Here is a 22,824-nt window from a genome sequence, read left to right as displayed (position 1 = left end):
GTTATAATTCCACTCACCGTGTTTGGAGGAAGATGAATGATGAGTTCCATCCCAAGACCACAATCCATACAGTGAAGCATGGTGGGGGTGGTAGTATCATGCTTTGGGGGTATTTTTCTGCACATGGGACAGGACGACTGCGCTGTATTAAGGAGAGGATGACCCCGGCCATGTATGGGAACAACCTCTTTCTTTCAGTCAGAGCATTGAAGATGGGTCATGGCTGGGTCTTTCAACAAGACAATGACCCGAAGCACGCAGCCAGGAAAATCAAGGAGTGGCTCCGTAAGAAGCAGATCAAGGTTCTGGCATGGCCTAGCCAGTCTCCAGACCTAAACCCAAAAGAAAATATTTGGAGTTGAGCTGAAACTCCGTGTTTCTCAGCGACAGCCCAGAAACCTGTCTGATCTAGAGAACATCTGTGTGGAGGAGTGGGCCAAAATCTCTCCAGCAGTGTGTGCAAACCTGTTGAACAACTACAGAAACCTCTGTTATTGCAAACAAAGCCTGATGTACCAAATATTAACATTGAGTCTTACTGATTGTACAGAGTGCACAGGTGTCTTTATGCAGCTAACGACCTGGCATAGGTGCATCTAATTCAGGATAATACATCGAGTGGAGGTGGACTTTTAAAGGTGGAGTAACCTCTGTAATTGCAAACAAAAGCTACTGTACCAAATATTAACATTAGTTTTCTCAGGTGTTCAAATACTTATTTGCAGCTGTATCACACAAAAAAATTGTTAAAAAAAAATCATACATTGTGATTTCTGGATTTTTCTTTTTAGATTATCTCTCTCAGAATGGACATGCACCTATGATGAAAATTTCAGACCCCTCCATGATTTCTAAGTTGGAGAACTTGCAATATAGCAGGGTGTTCAAATACTTATTTTCTTCACTGTATATATATATATATATATATATATATATATGTGTTGAGATAAGCCACATCATTCTCAAGTACTATTATTATTCATTTCAAAATATTTTCAAAGTGAATTGTTGAATACTACACCCATTGAATACTAACTCAATCATATGGGCAGTCTCTCGTGATTTCATGATACAACATTTCTATTTGGGTTTATCCATCATCTACTATTTGAAGTATTTCTGTCATACCATTCACAGCTGGCGTGAAGGACCTTCTGCTTCAAACCTTTGCCTTTCACCCTGAGTCGAGAACTATCCAGCAATTTGGGAACAGACAGACACAGAACACCGAGCTCCTCTGAGTGGGAACGTGAAGACGCAGGAGGAACATCAGAAGACAAGGATGGAGGGAAAGCCGAGGAGAACAGTGAAGGGAGTAAAAGGAAGAGAACATCAAATGAGGAACAGAGAAAGGACAGGAAAAGGAAAAAAGGAGGGAAGAGAAGAGCAAGGATTCAATGGAAATGGATGAATAAAAGCGCAAGCGAAAGAGAAAAAGGTGGAAAGAGGCAAAAGCATAAGACAAAAAAAAAAATGAATACATGAGAATAAGTAAAACAAGGCAAAAAAAGAGAGAAGAAAACAGAAATGTACATAAAGTGAAAAGACACTCCCAAGCTCAGAAACAAAACTAGGCAAGGTACATTCTTATATCGTTCACCTGATTTGGATCTGGGTTCTCACTCTTTTCTTGAAATTATTTTCCAGGACTTTTTCCAGGAGATTTTCAGGGGCTGCAGTGCTAGTCAAGTTATCACAACATACACTAGTCAACCCCCCCAGCCCCCCCGCCTTGGAGAAGTGTTATTTTCTACAATTGTAACCTTATATTTTGTACATTTAACCAGAGTGCTTCAATGTTTATTCCTCTCCCTCTTTCTCTCCAGTACTTTCTCCACAAAATATTTTCATATGTTCAATAAATGACCAAAACAATTTCCTTTAATCTCTTTACATACTGTATTTAGTTTATAGTACAGTTTACTTTGTGCATGTGACGCCTGCATTCTTAAAGTAAAAATCAAAATCACTGCAAAAATAAATTAAAAATACAAGTATAAAAATAAAGTCCTATCCTACAGTGCAAAAAGGTCAATATAAAACAAAGCAATGTCATTTAAATTCAAATGTTCCTCTAAAAAAAAATCTCAGCTACTGTAGATTTTTGACACTCTCCTGCAGATCTTTCAGCATTTTAGCTAGAGCTTGTAGCTCTCTTTTTTTGTGTATATGCAATTTGATTGGTTGATAGCGTCACATGGGGCGCTGTGCCGGCTAGAAGCGAAGATGAAGAGAAGCGCTGCAGCTCAATGTTGCCCATTAAAGGCAGCTGAAAAGATACATGTACAAAATGTTTAATCCGTTTGTAATCACCCACAAGGCAGAGAAGCACGGGGAGGAAAAATTATTTTCTAGGACAACTCGAGCTTTTCCAGGACATTTTACTTTTTGGGTCATTTTCCATGTGTTTTCCATGACTGGAAAATTGGTAAATCATTTTCCAGGACGCGTAGGAACCCTGTTGGATGTTAAAACCTTCAAAATAAAAGCTGACAGTCTGCTGTGGTGCTCCGTATCAAATGTGTAGATGTCCCAATATTTATGGATCTGCCTGGAGATCTGCCAAAATTACATTTTGTCAAAAACTAAGTTACTGTCATTTGAAAAACAAACATGGCCACGTTCCAAACAAAATCTTGCTACTTTTATTGTATTTGGGAAGGCAGAATTTTATGTAGTTGACTGGTTGTGCTTGGACAGTACAGATGTATCTATGATGTGGCATAAATATGAATACAGTACTGTGTGGGTTACTGTGTGAGTGGTGCTGCATCGAGACCACAAGGAGAGGAGCAGATATAAGGTTTGAGGCAAAGTAGCACAAGATCAGTCAGATTGGAGGTAAAAAGCAACATCAAGCTACAGTGTTAGTGGTCAGGTTGAATGATATGATGTCTTCATAGTGCACAGTTAAAGACAAGGATATGTCAAGTTCATGTAAGAGTGTAGTTTGATAAGGCCAACATTTATTTTGGGACAATAATATGAATCAATCACAAAATTTGGAAAGCTGAAGATCTTTATCAGTGAACATGAAATGATTGAATATACTGAACATCCCAAATGAAGCTGATAAAAAGATGAAGTAATTTGACGGTATTATATATGCATGTACATGTATAGACTATATTTAACAGGATAAAGGAATGTTTTACACCAAACTGCACTCAAAAGGTGTGTTGAAAATGACATTTCCTTCTGAAAACTGCAGCCCAGGCTCCCAGAAACACATGCAGACCTGGAAGTGTAAGAAAGACAGATAACCGGAAAGCAACGACGTGGGCAAGTAAAAAAAAAAAAAAGCATATCAGACTGCTGTTAATGTGACCGGGCTTACCTTTTAGCTATAGGCAAGTGACACAATACGATCTAAAATGGGGAGGGAATGGGGGGGGGGGGGGTCAAAGAAGAACACACGGAAAAAGAACAACCAAACAAATAGGACAAATAAAGGTAAGAATAAACAGAAATCAACCAAAGGGGGAGAAAAAAAAAGAACGAGAAGAATGGTTGATCACTGGGTTGTAATTGAAGGCCGTTAAAAGGGGTAGGGACTTATTTCAGAGCACAGGATGTCTGTAAAATTCAATAAACTCAAAAAAAAAAAAAAAAAAAAAAAAAAATCTGAAATGACGGGCCTTCATGTTGTTCTGTCTGACCACCCTGTGTTCTGAAACGTCAAGTGTTTGAGGCTGAACGACATGCAGAGCACGATCGCTCCTCAGGGCTGAAGCACGCTAGGCCAATCGGGCGGCCAGGATTTCGGGTCCTTTGCCTGTTGCACGCCGGCCTGCACGCTTTAAACATTCACTCTAGCGTCCGTGACTTTAGCTTTGACTTCAATAGAAAAGTTTACATTGGATTTCATGTCATCATTAACAATACGACAAGAGGGCCAACTGCAATGCACGTGGCATGTGCCACAAAAAGAAGGATCCACAGGTTAATTAGTAGTAGAAGAGCATTTCATTAATTTGCCTGTGAGCATACATTGCTGTCATATATACTTGAAAAAAATTGCATTTGTAGCACATGGCACATTTTAGGCCTATTTAAGTGAAATTGGTAAGACTGATCGTTTTATGGTCATTGTTTATCTACATTGCAGACGTGCACATGTGGCTGTATGTATTTTTGTTGTAGCTTTTATTTGCATTATACATGGTGCCAGTTATCACACCCAGCAAGGAATAATTGTATTAATCTCCACTCATGGCCCCCAAAACGGAATCTGCACATTATCAAAAGTAATATAGATGTATAACAGTAGCGAGGGGTTGTGAAAAATGGTTACTTTCATTCCACTATTTCTTCTTTGTAGTGTCTAATCTTATAGATTTAGATATATTAAGACAGTTTCCCCTGCTTTTCAAGAATCATGGTGGCATCATAGTTCACGTCTTAGTTTCCTCGACAGCAGAAATGCACAAGATGTTGTAATATACTTTACGCACGTGTGCAATAATAGTTCAATAGACCAGTGATTCTTATTTGGTAGGTAGGGTCCAAAAAAATGGGTTGAGGACAGCATGTGAATGTATTCCTATTCAGATTTGTTCTCTTCATCCAGTACAGAGGTGTATTGCATTCCCACAAAGAGCATACATAATAGGAAAGTGACAAGAAATGTTATTTGTACATGCTTGTTATTGAGTCACTAGTTTACTTGGTAAAAAAATACACTGCCGCTCATCCTTTGGCTGACGGATATCAGAGCAAGCAACATGCTTTTGGCAGTACAGCAAATGTATTTGAAAATGGAAAATGGAATGGTATAAGCACTGTGCACATGTTTTCAGAAGCTCATTTTCGAATCACAATATATATTGATTATTCTTCTACAAAAGTGCATCAAATGGACACTCTAAACTGCCCCTGGTTGTGATCGTGAATGCGGCTGTTTGTCTCGATGTGCCCTGCGTTTGGCTGGCAACCAGTTCAGGGTGTACCCTGCCTCCTGCCCGTTGACAGCTGGGATAGGCTTCAGCACTCCTGTGACCTTCGTTAGGATAAGCGGCTAAGAAAATGGATGAATGGTGCTATGAAAGTGGGTAACAACTTTGCAACTATCGGGAAATGCAGCTCCCAGGGTGACAACAGTTGAGCACCACTGCCTTAGACAGAGTAAGAGCTTCTGAAGAAAGGATCATTGATCTTGCCGGCGCATGGCTAAACTCTTCTAAGCTTGCCGTTGGAGGGTAAACGTACTGAACACCAGGACACTCGCAGTGGCCAAACGTAAAGGACTTCAGGTTTGGAGTGGCTATGTGTGAAGTCAAGTGAAGCATGTCACAAATTGTCTAGTGTGAGTACATACCAGGCCCAAAACAGGGCCTACACCAGCATTCGTGCATGTCATTCAGCCCCAAAATAAAAGTTATTAATATCATTATTATAACAGCTTGTGAAATAAGAAAGTATGACAGGTGCAGCAAAATTACACACACACACACACACACGTCTACATATATGCTGATAGAGTTTATGTTGGTTATTACATACATTTTGAAATTTAACATTTTTTGTAAAAAAAAAAAAAAAAGTGTATCTTAGCATATGTAACATAATTTAAAAAAACTGCAAATTTAAATGACATTGCCTATGAGTCCTAGGGCAGCACGTCATTTTAAATGACATTTAACCAGGCTCACAGCAGAAAATTGAATCGGAATGTATCTGAGTGGCAAAAACACGAATCCCACGTTAGTGACTTTGACATTCATCAAATGCCATCGAAAATGTCTTGTAACAGCGAAGTTATTTGTAACACACACTAAATGAGAGTTGCCTGACTACGTGTTGTATTTTGCACTTTTGTTTATACATGAATGTTTGTAAAAAACAGGGCTTTTGGAAGCCTCAGTTGAAGGTGAAAACTTTGTGTAAAAGAGCAATGTTTTTGGCCTGTGTCATTTAAAATGTGCAATGTCATTTCATTTATTCAAACAATAAAATATTACCTCTTAAATTACATTATCCTTGTGCGTGTCCAAAAGACTACAAACATGGTGAAGACAACTAACTATAGCGTTTATGTGGTGAAAAACAAAAACGCAGCATCACTGGGACTGTCGTACCTGGGTCAGTCGGAAGATGAGTGCAGGGAGCAGGACTATAGACCCGGGCAGCGTAATCTTCAAAGGTGGTTGGCTCTTGATGGTGCTGCACAATGGTTTCCAAGTATCGGGCACGCTCCTCATAGCTGACGTCAAATGTCAAGGTCAAACTAAAATAAAGAGCAACATACTGAAGAAACTTTGTTTGAAATGTGCCCGATGCATGCTGGGATTTAGATGCCAACAACGGTCCTGCCGATAAATTTTTGTACACGCCGTTGAATCTTTGCAAAAACTCTTTTGTAAGCTGTCTGGCACTCAATAATTGACCTGAAAGTTGTTCTCAGCGCTAACTGTAAAAAGTGGGCACAAATGATTCCCAATGTCAACTCTTGAGGGCAATAAAATCCTGTGCTTGATTATGGAGATTTTTTATACGTTAACCCTGCTGTTCAACAACTTTAATGATTGATACTGTTCATCACGCTTCTTTGAGGTTCATTATTAACTGTAAAATGTCCACTTACCACTGTAAACTACAATATCAAGTGTAGGATGGTCTGCTCTGGCCCCTTGAAAGGGCCAATCATTGGTACACTTATTAATTCGGGAATATTGAGACTACTGCCTTCAGAATCAGAATCATCTTAATGACTTAAATACACGTGCATTACGCTGAGAAATGGTTTGGAGACACGATTACTTGTTGCTATCTGCCTCTTACGCTCGTACAGAGTTGGGTAAAAGAACAGATTACTCTGCTCCTTTATGCATGGAATATACTACCAAAGACTGGAAGCTAATTGATTTATTTTCTTTTAACACTATAAAATTCAAACAAAGTTTCTCAGACCATTTCCACAATATGCACTTGAGTTTCCGTAAATGTTACTAACGGTACAAGATGAAAGGAAAAGAAGAAGAAGAAGAAACAAAAGTTAAATACAATATAAAAAGAAGCAACAAGCATGAGAACAAAAATGAGGACTTCAATTTTGCTAAGGCAAGAGCAAATGGTGGTGGCCCACTAAAATAAATTTTGTGCATAACGTCACGATTTGAACAGCTTTAAAGCAACCATGAGTTACACGACTTACATGCGTTGCTCTTCAAGTGCATCAGTGATACTAACTACCCCGTGAATCTTGTCTTCATTTATTTATAATAATTAATAAAATTTTTGTCACCTTCACAAATTCATAAATATAACATTAAAAACACCATCTATTTTGCTGTCTGCCTTTGTATAAATGCAAATTAGCTGCCACGTTCTGGCATTTTAGATCACAGATCTCTCTGTTGTATTGTAACAACATAATGAGGCCCCCTCCAGTGCCATTATTGGGAAGGACACCTTGAGTAACAGAGAAAAACATTGGTCAAAGAAAGTTTTCTTAGGACACCTAGATACATTTGCATTCATTTTCATGGAAAAGGCATATTAAGCAATCAGAGAAAAATCCTTTACATCGAAAAATGTAATTAGCATCATCAAAAAACATGCAACAAATCATGAAATTTCATTTGGGACACATAATGGTAAAGACATGCTGGAACTATGTGTGTGAAGTATATTACTTGAGAACATTTTTTAAAATTAGAAAGATATATTAACTCTTAAATGATAAGAACTGCCAATATCTGTAAAATTATTTTTCTAAATGAAATTCAGTGGGATGTGTCTTTTAGCGAGAGGCGGGGTAACCCTGGTCTGGTTTGATCACCAGGAGCATCTCACGTGACAGTTGGTCCAACAGTAATGACACAAAGAACTTGGTTAGTGCTCAATTCAACGTAGTTTACTGTAAAGATTTATTCAACAGTGGTACTGTACGATATGAAGTATCAATTATCATTTCGATGGTAAACTATTGAAGTTTTACACTGTATGAGTCAGCCTCAGGTCAAGTAGTAGGATGGAATGCAAGAAGCTTTTTTTTTTTTTTTTTTAAATCATAGAGATGCATTATAAAGCTAGACATTTTAAAAACAAAAGAAGAAACATTCTTAAAGGTTTGATTTTTACTATGTTATTAATGAAAAAACAGCAGCCGACATAGACCCATGCGTTTTTTTTCCACCACAAAACATGATTTTGACGACGTAAACAGCTTTTTGTAATTCCTGCCATGAAAATTCTCTCGAGGGATTTGTTTTCGAGAAGAAGCAGGAAGTGATGTACAGGACAGGACCACCCTCAAGTGGACTTGTTTGTTTCCATTAGTTTTACCTCTGGGAAGGTAGCTTGTTGTTCCTTCGTGTTAGCCAAAATGCCGACTCGTTGCATTGCTGGACATTGCTTGAACACTCGGGAGGATGGATTTACCCTTCATAAGTTTGCAAGAGACCCTGTTCGTCGTGAAAAATGGATTGCACGGGTGCAGAGGACGAGAGCTTCGTGGGTTCCAAATGACAGGTAGGTGTGTATACAGCTACTAAAAAAAATAATAGTTTAGGGCGTAATCGGTCTCTCATAACGTAACAAAAGATCCACGTGCCAAATGTGTCGATGTGCACATAGGACGGCGTCGGGCTGCTTCCTCGCTTTTCCAGCGAAAGCTGCGCTTCGGGCTCGCGGGTGGCGGCAGCTCTGAAGAACGCTGCCACAATACTGCACTCAGCCACGTGCGACGACAGCGCCGTAAAGTGCCCCGGCAGGACAGTGTTGTTCATCGCGTACTGCAGCGGCTATGAACAACCCCCTAAAGCAGCACGGCTCGGCTCCAATATAAGCCACCACGGCGCTGAAAATGAGCCCCACCGGCTGAGGTGCCGCGTTCGTCGGTCACTGCTTTGGCGAAGGCTGCGCGTCGGGTTTGCGGACAGCGGCGGCTCTGAAGAACGCAGCCGACAATGCCTCACTCAGTCATGTGCGACGACAACGCAGTAAAGCGCCCCGGCTTGACGGTGTTGTTCATCGCGTACTGTGGCGGCTATGAACAACCCCCTAAAGCAGCACGGCTCGGCTCCGTGACAAGCCACCTCGGTGCCGAAAATGAGCCACACCGGCCGGCTGCGATGAGCCACGATGGCTCATCTCTGCCGCGGTGATCACATATCATCTGAATATGGCTTGAAACAATAGTGTAATATTGTCCCGGTGACTTCACTTGGTTGTGTTGTGTTCTCCTTTTCGAAAAGAGATTCCGTGTCAGAAGGGACGTGTTCGTCTCCCATAGTTAGGGTGTACCGTGTTTTCATTGGCGAATGTCCGGGTGATGTCACGGACAGAGGATGCAGCCAATATAGTGACCACTTGGATGTCTTCGAATGACACTTCTGCAACTTTGCGCATGGATGACGCGCTCTCCACTCACATTTATTTTTTTGTATAGACATTGAAGTGAATAATGTTATATGTATTTTTCATTACAATATCTAGTGTTTATAGGGATGACACTTGACCTTTAATACACTAACACTGAGCTTAAGAGAGGAATCAAATGTTTTTGGAAAAACATGTATGTCTTCGGTCACTGTAAATGGTTTCTGGAGAAAAAAAAAAAGAATGGGATGTTGTGGCCGTAAAAAAAAAAAAAAAATTATCACGTGTATTACAGCCTTCAGCCATGGACTGAAAAGGCGGCACAGGGACTTAGCAGAGAGCAGAGTAAATGGAAACCAGGACTTCAACTGTCCATATATTAGCGCTAACCTCATTGATAGGATGACATTTACGCTCTTGTCCTCAGTCCGAGTCATACATCCAACCATAATGACATCCAGGCGCAGCCGTTATAGTCACGTCAACACGCGCGCACGCATACACACACACACGCACGCACGCACACAAACGCACACACCTCCCTATAGTATTACCATTTACTTTCCCAGCTCCGATAACAAATGATTTTCAGTGCGTGTGAGTGTGTGTGTGTGCACTCCGAAAAATGATGAGCTCCATTGTGAACAGGAACATGTGTATATGTAAGTACATGTGTCCCAATTTGAGTGTAGATGGAGGCAGGCCAATGAATCTGCAGAATAAAATCAGTGTTTGTACCTCTGCGGGAGATAGTGAATGGCCAGTGAGCCATTTACAATAGCGCCCATGGGTTTTCTATTGGGTTACAGAGACAGTCGAAGGGCCTCAAAAGGAAAGGGATTCAGGTCTAATGGTAACAGATCCAGTTAGAGACAATGATCATAAGAGTAACATGGCTCCTTCAAAGTGGAGGAACAGACAGGGCTCGGGGGAAGGAGGAAAAACAAAAATAAGTGGGGGATGAACAGAAATGCATCAAAAGTAAAACTACAGTAGCAGGAACTAAGCAGACATATGTGATTTATTTGATCAAGTCAAAGTGGGAAGCTTTACTTTTGGGGTTATAAGTGCCAGTACAGGTGGCAGACTAAAACCCCTTGTACACAAAGAGAATACAAAATTGAAATGTTCCAATACACGGGCAATGCAGTTGGCAATGACATGTCAAGACATACCAACACAAACGCTATACCCAAAAGAGGGGTGCCTAAAGTGTAGAAAAATGAGCCTCCCCAAGGAGAACACAAGTGGATAAAAGGAATACTGTCTGTACAAAACACATTTCAAGAGCATACACTATGCTGACACTCATTTCTCTGAGTATTCCAGTTTCCTCCTACATCCCTCAAAACATGCAATATGACGTATTTTTACATTTACCATATCCAATATCTCAGTTTGCACCTTTCTCCACCCGCAACTCCTGTGAATTGTGTAATGATAAAAAGAAAAGCCACGACTTCAGTTGGACTACTGGGAGGGTCGTTAATGTATACGTTGCTACAATAAGCACATGATACAATGTGGTCCTCCATCATTGTTTTGGTTCTCTGACATATTCAAGCAAGACCACACTAAACACGTGATTTCAAAAGACTTCAATTTCTTGTTTTTAAAAGAAATAAAGTTACAGTTTTCAAAACAACAACTTTTGCTATGTTGTCAATGGCCCCTCAGTTATTGGATGAACAAAGCATTCTGGTTGTAACTCTTTACAATAAAGTTACCCTGGGAGGTTAAAGTGCAAACTAAATGAGACAATCAGAAGTGCAGATTTCGGGCCTAGAAAGGATGAAGACAAAGAAATGAAACTCCATAGTCAAGGAGGAGAGACCAAAGGGGAAATACTACAAGTGTGAATTTAGTGTGTGTGTATATGTCTGCGTATAGACGCTTGGAAGAACAGCACCGATGACACCGTTTCAATACATACACTACACACCGGCTAGCTATGTGATTTTACCACCTCCCTTTTCCTTTTCAGTGTGGGTGCACACAGGGGAGAGGTATAAACACAAAGCAATACAGTATGTAATGTATACATGTACTCTGCACTTACAATCACCAACAAGCTGCACAATACAAAACACTATACCTCTAACACTATATTATGCTTGCTTTGAATTGCCAATAACAGTCAAGTATTCAATTAACAACATATTCATTAGTGAGCTTGTAGTTTGCAGTGATGTAGACTTGAACCACATCACAGTCAGCTGTTACTAATATTTTCATACTGAATGTTGCTGACATTATTTGAAACACGTCTCAATGCAACACACTATAGCCGAAACAAAATAAATTACTACCATCTGACAGTGTCAATCAAAAGCGAGCACCATTGAAACCACTTTGGGATTGTTGGGCAGAATTTATGATGCAATTGGTGGAAACCATTTGACATTGGAGATGTATCTAATGTGTCCAGCGAGTGCTTACAATGTGTGAATTGTCTACAAATTCATGTTCAAATGCCAGGATTTTGTAATTTAAAAAAAAATGACACCAAGAACAATAAACTTCAGTAAACAATTTCAAACATCAACGGGACCTAACACCTGTACAAGTCAATAAAAAAAAAATATGAGGGGAGGTAAAAAAAAATAACTCCACTAAAGTGGTTACACAAATGAGGACACCTAACAATTGAAATGTGCCTGCGTTCAGAATTACTGCCACCATTAAGTCACGATAAAGTGATGAGAAATATCTTTCTAATTTGACACACCATCAAATCATTCTTATGCTGACAAATAACAACATGTATATCCCCTTAAAAGGTCCCATATTTTGTTAATTTAAGACATCCATAAAGTGACTCAATTTTACTGAAACAAGTGCCAAATCACACTTTCGCTTCTCCACTTGAAGATTTCTTTTTGTTTTACATCCAGCCCGAACAATCCCTTCAGTCTAATCTCACTCATTATAATTCATGCAATATCAAAATAAATATGTCCCCCCAAAAAGTTGCGTACGTAACATTATAGCTTTATCCCTGGCCAAAACTTCGGTTAAAAATCAATGAAAAGCTATTGCCTCTGGGAAAGGAAATAATTATTGCCATTTTTATAAGAGTAGAAATATATCCATGCACTGATCCTCAATATGGTCACAGGTGAGAGTAGAAATCTGAGATAAAAATATTGGGCTGAAACACATCTACTGCCAAGCCTCACTTCTTCCACCCAAATAACAGTCATGACTATAAAATAGAGTGTAATTGAATTTGAAAAGGCCCCCTTAAGCCATTAGAAGAAAAATATCTCTTTCCCAGGAGAAGAGAGAAAGGAGAGAAAATGATGGGAGAGGCACATGAGGTGGCGGGAGAAAGAAGAGCAAAGAAAAGTATAGGAGAAAAGTGAGGCTGATAAAATGCCTCTTTTGTATCCAATCAGAAACTCATTTTCTTTGGCAAGGTTTCCATGAGTGGAAAGAGTGACAATTCCGTGTCTCTCCATTTTACCCCCTTTTCTTCCGCGCTCTCTCCTGCAGTGCAGCTCATTGTGGTGGCGTTCGACTCCTGTGATCACTTGTGACAGTGAGAGTGGAGGCGAGCGGGCCAAAGAGAGGGCTTGTTAGCACATTAGAAGCTGGGCCCACCACTGCAGGGGGTCCGTGTGTGTTGGAAAAAGGAGTGTGGCTACACATGCAATGTGCTGTACCCAAGAAGTTACTGGCCATAATATCTTCTATCTAATATCATATTGCAGAAATAAGATGAGTTTGTAAAGCAAATTGTTAAGTCATGTCCCCCCTGCCCTGCCTTTGCTAGATAATGGGAAGTTTAACTATCCATGAAAGAAAAAAACAATCAGATGAGAGTTGAAGCAAAATGAAAATTTGTCAGAAAAAAAGGTAGAAAAATATACAACACGTAATTAAAAAAAAAACAGCATGTTAATGAGCATTTCTTAAATTTGCGCCTAGCATTGTGCAACATACACACAGTATAGCGCATGAGTTTATGCTTCCAAACAACCAATATAATCAGCAACGACAAAGATAATGTATCAAACCTGTAAATAACTTATTAATACATAAGTGAAGACTGCTCAAGTAGAGTGCAATTGAACAGTAAAAGCGGTCAGGTAAAGTAAAAGAGCAGTAAGGTAAAAGAGTATTAAAAAAAATGTCAGACGTGGAGATACACATTTAGTAATTCTGTCCTGTTATAAAGACATGGGCGTGGGTCAAATAGCGCCGTTGTGCTCATGAACACATCTGGTAATCACATACTGACAGTGTTAAAAGTGAACATCATGTTCTGCAATACTCAATGTTACTTTGATATGGGGCTTTCTGGCTTAATTTCAACTTGTACCTAAACTGCACTGTAACATTTACAGGTGTACTTAGTTTGATCTTCTCTAAATTTCTAAATACACATGTACAACTGTTCAGTGTTCCAGACTCCTGAAACCCTAAGATAGGAGACTGAGACAAAGAAAATGTAGACAAATTAAACATCTAAAGATGACAATATTTGGTTGTGTTTACACACACACACACACACACACACACACACACACACACACACACACACACACACACGATAGACGTGTTTAACTTTGTCCGAAGACACCTATCAAAGAAATCAACAATTTAGCACGTTTGGGTTCTAAATATTCTGTCAACCTGTAGTTATGGTATAGCATACACAGGAAGTCTGCTTATCTGTTTCTTCAGGTGACGTTACGCATACAGCGGATTTGATATCAGTAGATTGTACAATTGCGCCCAATCAAATGTTCAGTCAGTGTAAAAGTGAATGGGATACCAATATACGTAGTGAAAGCACAAGACTATCTGACATGTATGGACACTGTCCAGACAGCTTACAAACTGCTTTATTGACAGCAGGTAGGAGTCTGCTAAGAGCAGATCAATAGTCTTTGACTTTCTCTCCTCTCACCTATCCAAGCGAACCACAGCATATGTCAAAAATGACTTGTCACATGAGCCCACTCCCCACTGCAAAATTACTGTTGAAACAAGAAAAGTCGAAAGGCCCTTTAGTCATACTTTTTGGATTTAAAGAGACCACTTGTCATCAAGCTTCAAAATATTAATTTGTAAATTTCGATTTTTCTTTGCTAATTTTTGAAAGCATTATCTGTAAGCACCAGCCATAACCATGGTAGCAATTGGAGAAAGAACATAAAGTCCCCTCCAAAACATGGTTAATCACTTTGTTTTTGCTGTACACCGCCTTCTGTCCGAAATTAGCTGGGTTAGGCTCCAGCACTCCTGTGAGCCTTGTGACCCTTAAGGATAAGCTGTTTGGAAAATGAATGGATGGATGGATGGATGGATGGATGGACTGCAGATGCTGGGGTTTCAGATGAAAAGACGATTATGAGACAAAGTTCAGAAGTCCAGATTTTATTTTTATGGTATTTACATCTAGATGTGTTAAACCAGTGGTCCCCAACCACTGGTCTGCAGACCAGTACCAGGCCGTGAGGAATTTGTTACTGGACCACAGAGAAAGAACGATCAATTCATATAATTTTTGTTGTATTGCAATTTGCGGGTCAGTGACTTTTATTTTGAAAATTAAATTATTTTGATCTTCTCTGCTGCAACAGCTGCGCGTCTCAATTGACAAATCAAGACTGTACACAGAATGCTTTCGTTTTGTTTCGCAGCCAACTTGAACGCTTCAGTTTCCGGTCCAGCGGTCTATTTAATGGTGGCATAGGGAAAAGAACAAATAATTTCCTAAACTAAGTTCAGTTCATTACATTTAATGAAATGATTGGTTCTTTTGAATGAAATGTTCACGAACAAAACAACACAATATCAAGAGTATGACTTAAGATTTGGGCCTGACTGCCTAAAACAACTCCGACGTCCACTCCTGCATCGGACCCACAGTGCACACACCACAAATGGTGAAGGAGGAAGCAGAAGTGTCCAAGCGAGGCAAGTCTGTATATATGTCCTGTCCGTGAGAAAACATGCCCACTCTAAACCGGTCCGCGGTGCAAAGAAAGTGGGGATCACTCTGTTAAACAACGCAGGTCAGAGAACTATTTATTTAAACCCACCCACTTTTCAAATGAAAAGGGACTGATTCAAGATTGTTTAAATGTTAGATAGTGTTGTTTTTTCGGCTCTGTGTCTCACCTGTGAAAACTGCATTCACTGTTAAGCAAAGATGAAGATCAGAGAGCTGTCTATGGCCATGGAGTAATAGAAACATTTGTGAAGCCGAGAGAAGAAGGAAAACAGATCACAGTTAGTGGCCATAAACCACTGGGCATAGGCAAGACAACAATTTGGAATGTCCTGAAAGAAAAAAAAAACTACTGGTGTACAGAGCAACACACATCGAACAGTTCAGCCAAGGGTATCAACAGCAGTTGATGACAGAAATATAGTGAAAGCTGTAAAGAAACACACAGCAACAACAGTCAGTGAAATCACTGCTAAGCTCCACAGAGGAGGGGTGAAGGTATCATGATACACCGTTCGAAGACTGAAGAGAAGAAATATACATGCCATACCACATGATGGAAACCACTCATCAGCAAAAGGAATCAGAAGGCCAGATTGGATTTTGCAAAGAACTAAAGAGATGACCTCTACAGAAGAACAGAGATGAGATTTCAAACGTTTTGAAACAAAGTTTTATTGTCTGATGAGATCAAGATGGACTGCTACCAAAGTGATGGAATGGACAATATATGCAGAAGGAAAGGATCTGGTTATGATCCAAAACATAAAAGCTCATGTGAATAACAGAGGAGGTAATTTCATGGCTTGGGCTTGCATGGCTGCTTTTGGAAAGTCTTTATGGATGACGTAACTCATGATGGTGCCAGAAGAATGAATTCTGAGGTCTACACAACCATTATGTCTGTCAAATTCTAGAAAAAAAATTCCATCCAATCTAATCAGGAGAAGTTTCATCAAGTAACAAGTCAATTACCCAAAACACACTGCCAACACAACAAAGGACTTCATCAGGGGAGTATTGTGAAAGGTCTTGAATCAAAATTATGTAAGCATTTCTTGAATAAAATAAAACAAACAGTGCCTTTTTGATTTACTCAAAAGTTAACTAGTATCATTTCCTTAAGTCGGATGCCAAAATACACAATTGGCTACATCACTAACATCAACCGTGTGCTTGTCAAGAAGGCCAAACTGCTCAATGTTAGCAATGATTAAAATGTGTCAAATCTATATCTCACTCGGCATCTCACACACCACCACCATATCGGTCCTCTCCACCCGAGGCATTGGAACAGACAACAGAGAAAAGCACATCAGAGGGATAATACAATTGGAAAAGCTTTACAGAGTGTAATGATAAACCTATGTGTATGTGTGTGTGTATCCATGCCCAAAGGAACAAACTAATGGGTTTATATCTTTCTGTGATACCAATGATATGGAGGGCTTGGTGATTTCATTATGAGTGCGTGTGTGTGTGTGTCCATGTACGACAAAGATGAGCACAGAGATGGGGTGGTCTAATGTACGACTCATATTGAGAAGAGATGTGCATGACACATGAACGCACATGCAGAAACACATCCACGACCAAATTTATCCCAATAAAGCTGTTCTTGAACTCAATGCAGAAGCAGGGGCCGTGGAGAAAAAGGCAAGTGATACATTCGTTACCCTTTGATGTGCGCACACATTTAATATCCACCACAGAGGAACACCAGAGTACAAACCGTATTTCGTGGTAACACACACATCACCAACATGGTGTTGGTGAATATAACATAAAAGATGATTCTTTGATTAAGGAGATGGCTGTTATTCTTAGACACACACATTTAAGCACACTCACACAATTTTATTACACAAACATTAACATTTAGTCAGATGAATTATATTTTATTCACAGAATAATAAATATGACCCTAAAGTCACACAAAACATCAAATAGAACCTCACCAGATTTCGCCAGAAATCTGAAGTTCATTTATTTTTTTCCTTTGGCTATTTGTAAGACAGGCAGCACGGTGGCTCAGCTGGAAAGCGATGGCCTCAGAACTGTGAGGCCATCGCAACCAGTTCAGGATGTCCCCCGACTCCTGCTCATTGACAGCTGACCCTTGTGACCCTTGTGAGGATAAGCAGTTAAGAAAATGGATGGATGGCTAGTTGTAAGACTCAAATGGAACAAATTGGACGATATTCTTCCATTGAAAATCGGTGTTTCTGTCTGTAGGTGTGAGTCAAGCGTTATTCTCAATAAATAAAGAAGCACGACAGTTTTGGAATGACAACTTCACTCATCTGGGTTTGAATTCTTGTACACTGGAACATCTACTTATGAACGTTAAGTCACAAAAAATTGGGGTTACGAAACACCTCTTTGGAAAAATATTGTCTCTAGTTATGAAGGACATTCAGGACACAAAAGGAAAAAAACAGGTGCTGGATTCCCCAAATTCCACTGAACGTAAATCTCCTGTATCTTGGTTTGTGTGGACGTTAGAGCTGCTCTCCCATTAGCTATCGCCGAATTATCTTCCTGGCATCCCATTGGCTAGGAGGGACATCAATCTTTACCCATGATGCACATACAGTATTTTGGTCTGTGTGGCGTGTTAAAGCTGCTCTGCCATTGGCTATCGCCGTAGCATCTTCCTGGCACCCCATTGGCAAGGAAGGATGTCAATCTTTACCCATGATACTTTTTGATTCCCTTGGACACTCAACTGTCACCGACTCATGGTAGCGCTGTCATGTTTTTTGTTTGTGTTTTTTCCAAGTTTATTCATCTTTCTTCATCATGGGCCCCAAGAAACCTGAGTTGAATTAAGCTGTGTGCATGCGTACGTTCATACATACATTTTCTCTCGGCTGTCGAAGTTTGCCTCCTCCTCCTTCCCCCACAATGCCTTTTGCCAGTCATTTACCCTTCTCTTGGCATAGTCGCCCAACGCCAAAGGTAAATGAACATAATTTTTTTTATTCTTCCTTACCTTGTATTTTCTTCTTTTCCTTTTGGCTTGTTCCGTTAGGGGTCGCCACAGAGTGTCATCTTAGATGAACACATTTGTTTGGCACTGCTTTATACCGGATGCCCTTCCTGATGCAACCCTCTTAGCATTTAGCTGGGGAAAGAAGCTGACACCACCTGGTGTTCCCAGGCGGTCTCCCATCTAAGTACTAACCAGGGTCAAACCCGCTTAGCTTCTGAGATCTGATGAGATGCGGCGTTCTCAGGGTAGCTTGGCCATAAGCTCATAACTAGAAAACATTTCTTGTTATTTCTATCAAGTCCATCATCGTGTACCTTAGTTATCACAAACTTGTAAATGAACTACATTGTAAAAACTACTGATTCTAAAAGGAGCCTCAAGATTTTCTCACTAATCTGTTGCGTTGTCATCATTTATAGTCCCCTCAAAAGTCTCCTCAATTCCTTTGTTTTTGTTGTATAGTGAAGATATTGAATTGATGCTTTTATTTGATGGTATTTAAAAAGGTATCACAATTCACTGTTCAAATATGAATTTGAGAGGAAACAGAGGCCATATCGTACCAAGACACAAACCACAGCCAAGGTATGAAAAAAGAAACGATCTGCTTATGATCCAAAACACACAAGGTCATCTGTAAACCATGGTGGAGGTAATATCATGTCTTGAGCTAGCATGGCTGCTTAGGCAACAGACTCTCTAGTCTTTATTTATAATATACCAAGAGAATGACTTCGGAAGTCTACAAATCCATTTTGTCTCCCAAATTACAGAAAGATGCATCCAAACTAATTGAGAGAAAAATTATCAGAAAACAATACAATGACCCAAAACTCACTGTCAACACAACAAAGAATTTCATCAGGGGGAAAAAGTGAGCGTTCTTAAGACTGCCCAAGTCAATCACTGGACCATAACCCAATAAAGCATGCATTTTCCTCCTGAATAGTGACTGCAAGTAACAATTATGAAACAAAATATTAAATGTTATTCACTTTAAGTCAATTTGTCTGCTATGATACTTTTGTTGATTTGAAAGGTGGGTGGCTTTAAACAAAAGGTGATCTCTGCTGAATTGTTTAATGCATCTTGATATAAATATGAAATAAAAACTGGCTTTCTGAACTTTTGTCTCATATTCATATTTTGTTTTGAAACCCAAATGCCTTTGATATATAACAAAAACAAGAGAATTGACCTTGCTTGTTCCAATACTTTTGGAGGTGACTGTGCCCACACATTTATAAACAGATTCATAAACATAGTCACAAAATATATTTTATTTTGCACATTGCCGCCCATCTAAATAGGGGACAGATCAGCCTGTTTATCGCTCTGAGGGGGGTCTGCTATTGCAAAGGCTTGATCCAGCTACTGATGACTTGAACTCATGGGTCTGCACTCATAGCTTACTGGTACAAGTTACATGATGTGCTTGGGTATAGTCATTACATGACTCACACATTTTGTGAATTACAGTGAAAATACATGATGGAACATCTCAAGACATTAAATGGCCTAGTTAATGAGTAGATCACTGGCACTTATTCCATAGGTCTGGACTTAAAATGGTCTGCAGTAAAAAAGAATCTTGAAATTGACTCAGAAGTCATTTTAGGCTAGTTTTACGATTAAATGTTTTGATTTTCATGATATTGAACCCCCCCCCCCCCACACACACACACACAACACACGCACACATAATGAACACGTCAGGAGCCGATTACATTTTCCATTGAATGTCTATATATTCTCCAGGGTAATTGTTGCCTATATTGAATGTATGTTTTGTTTAGTAGGATCTGTGAAAAATGTAGCTGTGAAACATGATGGAAGGCCTGTTTGAAAAAAATCGACCAGTGAAGAGGAAGATATAGCCACATCATGCCACATACAGCGACAAGAAAAAGTATATGGCACCCTTGTACTATATTTGCATAGTTTCTCCATGTTAAAGTTGAAGATCATCAAACAAATGTAAAGCAACAAATAAAAACCAAGTGAAATTAAAATGTGTCTTTTAATTGGCAATTTATTCAAGAAAAAAAATTAAGATACCTGGCCCTTTGTGAAAAAGTAATTCCTCTCCCCTTTGTTAAATCATTAATTAATTTTGGCTAATTTTACCTCATTTTCACTGATCACACTAAAGCCTGATTACCTGCAGACCTGTTCAATCAAGCAATCACGTAAACAGAATCTGTACCAACTTATAAAATCATTGCTGAAAAATGCGTGCGCACACACACGCACGTGCACGCGCGCACACACGCGCGCGCGCGCACACACACACACACCACACACACACACACACACACCACACACACACACACCACACACACACACACACAGACTTTCTCAATCTGTTTGTAACCCGGTTAAAAGTTGGTACAGGTAAAATTTCAGTATAATAGAGTAGCAATTAGGTTATAGGTTTTCTTTTTGCAATGTGGTGGAATATCTGTTATACTGTGTGTGCTGACTGTATTCTCTTTTGGAGGGATTTGTATTTAAATGTGTTTTATTCATTTGTGAAAAAGAAATACTTTTGTTTGGCATTTTATTGTTGAAACCATTGTTTAAGAAGGAAGGAAGAAAAGAACTCAGGTGGCTACCTCGTCGAAGTATTTTATACTAGAGAGGCGGTACATGGTCTTTTCATTTCCCCCTATGCAGAATGGGAAATAATTAAACCCTTACTCAGCGCCCCATAAAAATCCCCTTTGCATTTACACCCACAGACCTTTTTCCATAACCTTAAAATTCACCTGAACTGCCAAATATTTGAATGACTAGTTGCAAAATTGTGTTCCATGCCTGCAGGTGAGGTACTGATTAGCACATAATATGGTCTTGTCTGTGATAACTACATAACACACCTATCAATTTAGGACAAGATATGTTTATTATGACTTACAAAATGTTATTTCAATTATTGTTTTTGTTTCTTTTATGTAAATGAGAAATCTAGAAAGTGACTCGATTTTCAATCAGACCTCAGTTTTTCATTACTGGTAGTGAGCCTTGTACCGAAATGCCCCCCATGTTCTGTTAAAACTGCATCACAAATGAGAGTAACCACATAATCTCTTGTTAATAGCATGCATGAATACACGAAAAGCGAATATTCTAACAGGTTTCTTGGATTGATATTTGTCTTTCCGAGGGAGGAAAAAATGCATTTAGAAATAGCTGTACATGTGTGGTCATGTCATCCATGTCACATTTAAAAGATCCAGTGAGTTGTGTTTATGCTTTGTAACCTTAAAATGAAAAACAGACAGATTGAAATCAACCCAAATACCATTTTTAGCAACAATGTTGCATAAGTGAAACCAAAAAAATACAACTTGGGCAAGAACCAAGACCATCGACAATGTCATTTCCATCAACTATGATGATTAGTGTTTTGGACTTTGGTGAGATTGAGGAAGGAATGACCCGATTCCAGGAACAGCAATAACAAAGTGTCTTCAATTTGTGAGGTTGTGCCCTCGCCTTTCTACCATTGTGAGGGACACACTCTTCTTGTCACATGGTGCAGATTGTAGTCTGACTGGGACAATGGGCTCAATTGAGGGAGCTGGCAAAGAGCAGCCAGTCAGTCCGCTAGCGTTTGGCTGCTCTTGCTGTGTGTCTTTGTATATGTGGGGATATGGGGGGATAATAGCGCTACATGCCCAAAGCTGCCATCATTTCGGTGGGAACACAGTGTGACAGAGAGGGAACGGTGGTGACACATACATGCACAGACAACACACACAAATGACTGTGCTATCACACTGAGCCATATGCTGACCCCAGCCATGTTACAACTATCCTTGCCAATCAACAACTACGTGCACACAGATACACAAAACCACTCACACAATAGAATCAATCCTGAAAGCATGAAGCAGCGACACAAACACGTAACATTAACATCCTGAAGTACGACATAAACGAATAGACGACATACATTTGAATATTCATGCATGCAAACACACTCTTGCTCAAACTGCTTGTGAGGTGGATGTGTTTGTGTGTGCTTCTGAATGTGCAGCAGATTAGCATCCCTCCAGCATTGTTCCCCCACAACCACAATCATCTCAGACCAGATGGAGAATGGCCACAGCTTGCTCTTTAACCCACACCTCAACACCTATCACATGCAAAAAAAATCTCTTTCACACTCACTGAGTAATAGTTTGATGCTGCTGTTACAGTCTTTTGTCAGCGTACGACTAGTTACCTGATGTAACACTGAAAGTAGCATAACGTATCAATGATGATTAAGTCCATAAGCCAATCTTTCTTGACCAAATAGTCTCACGTCTGCTTTAAAAGTCCCTATATTCCTCTAATTTTAAAAGTCTCTGTCTGATTTGAGAAGGGGGAAAGTCATTCAGGATTTGTCTGAATCCTTCAGGAGTTTCAATGCCGAAAAGGACCTTTCAAAGGATATTGAAGTAATTTAGTTGCCTCAGAAAACTTCTGTATCAGATCCTTCTCAACCCAGAGTTGTCAAATGTATTGTAGTTCAGGGGCCAAATTCGCCCCAACTTGA

The 22,824-nt window shown here is 39.6% G+C and overlaps 1 protein-coding gene across 5 annotated transcripts in view; it reads right to left on the bottom strand.

Moving 5' to 3' along the window:
* Positions 1–22,824, bottom strand: part of ralgapa1 (Ral GTPase activating protein catalytic subunit alpha 1) — a 122,799-nt gene that overhangs the window by 3,175 nt on the left and 96,800 nt on the right. For 4 of the 5 annotated variants that reach the window (XM_061844807.1, XM_061844810.1, XM_061844812.1 and 1 more), the window contains exon 44: positions 6,078–6,202. In XM_061844807.1, coding sequence (XP_061700791.1) covers positions 6,078–6,202 — 125 coding nt within the window. Of the gene's footprint in view, positions 1–3,337; positions 3,370–6,077; positions 6,203–22,824 lie in introns of all 5 variants that reach the window. The other variant, XM_061844811.1, reaches the window with a different exon arrangement.

The sequence above is a fragment of the Syngnathoides biaculeatus genome, chromosome 15, assembly GCF_019802595.1.
Source record: "Syngnathoides biaculeatus isolate LvHL_M chromosome 15, ASM1980259v1, whole genome shotgun sequence".
NCBI classification, from domain to species: Eukaryota; Metazoa; Chordata; class Actinopteri; order Syngnathiformes; family Syngnathidae; genus Syngnathoides; species Syngnathoides biaculeatus.
The sequence above is the reverse complement of the archived record's forward strand: the minus strand, read 5'-3'. Positions and strand labels throughout refer to the sequence as shown.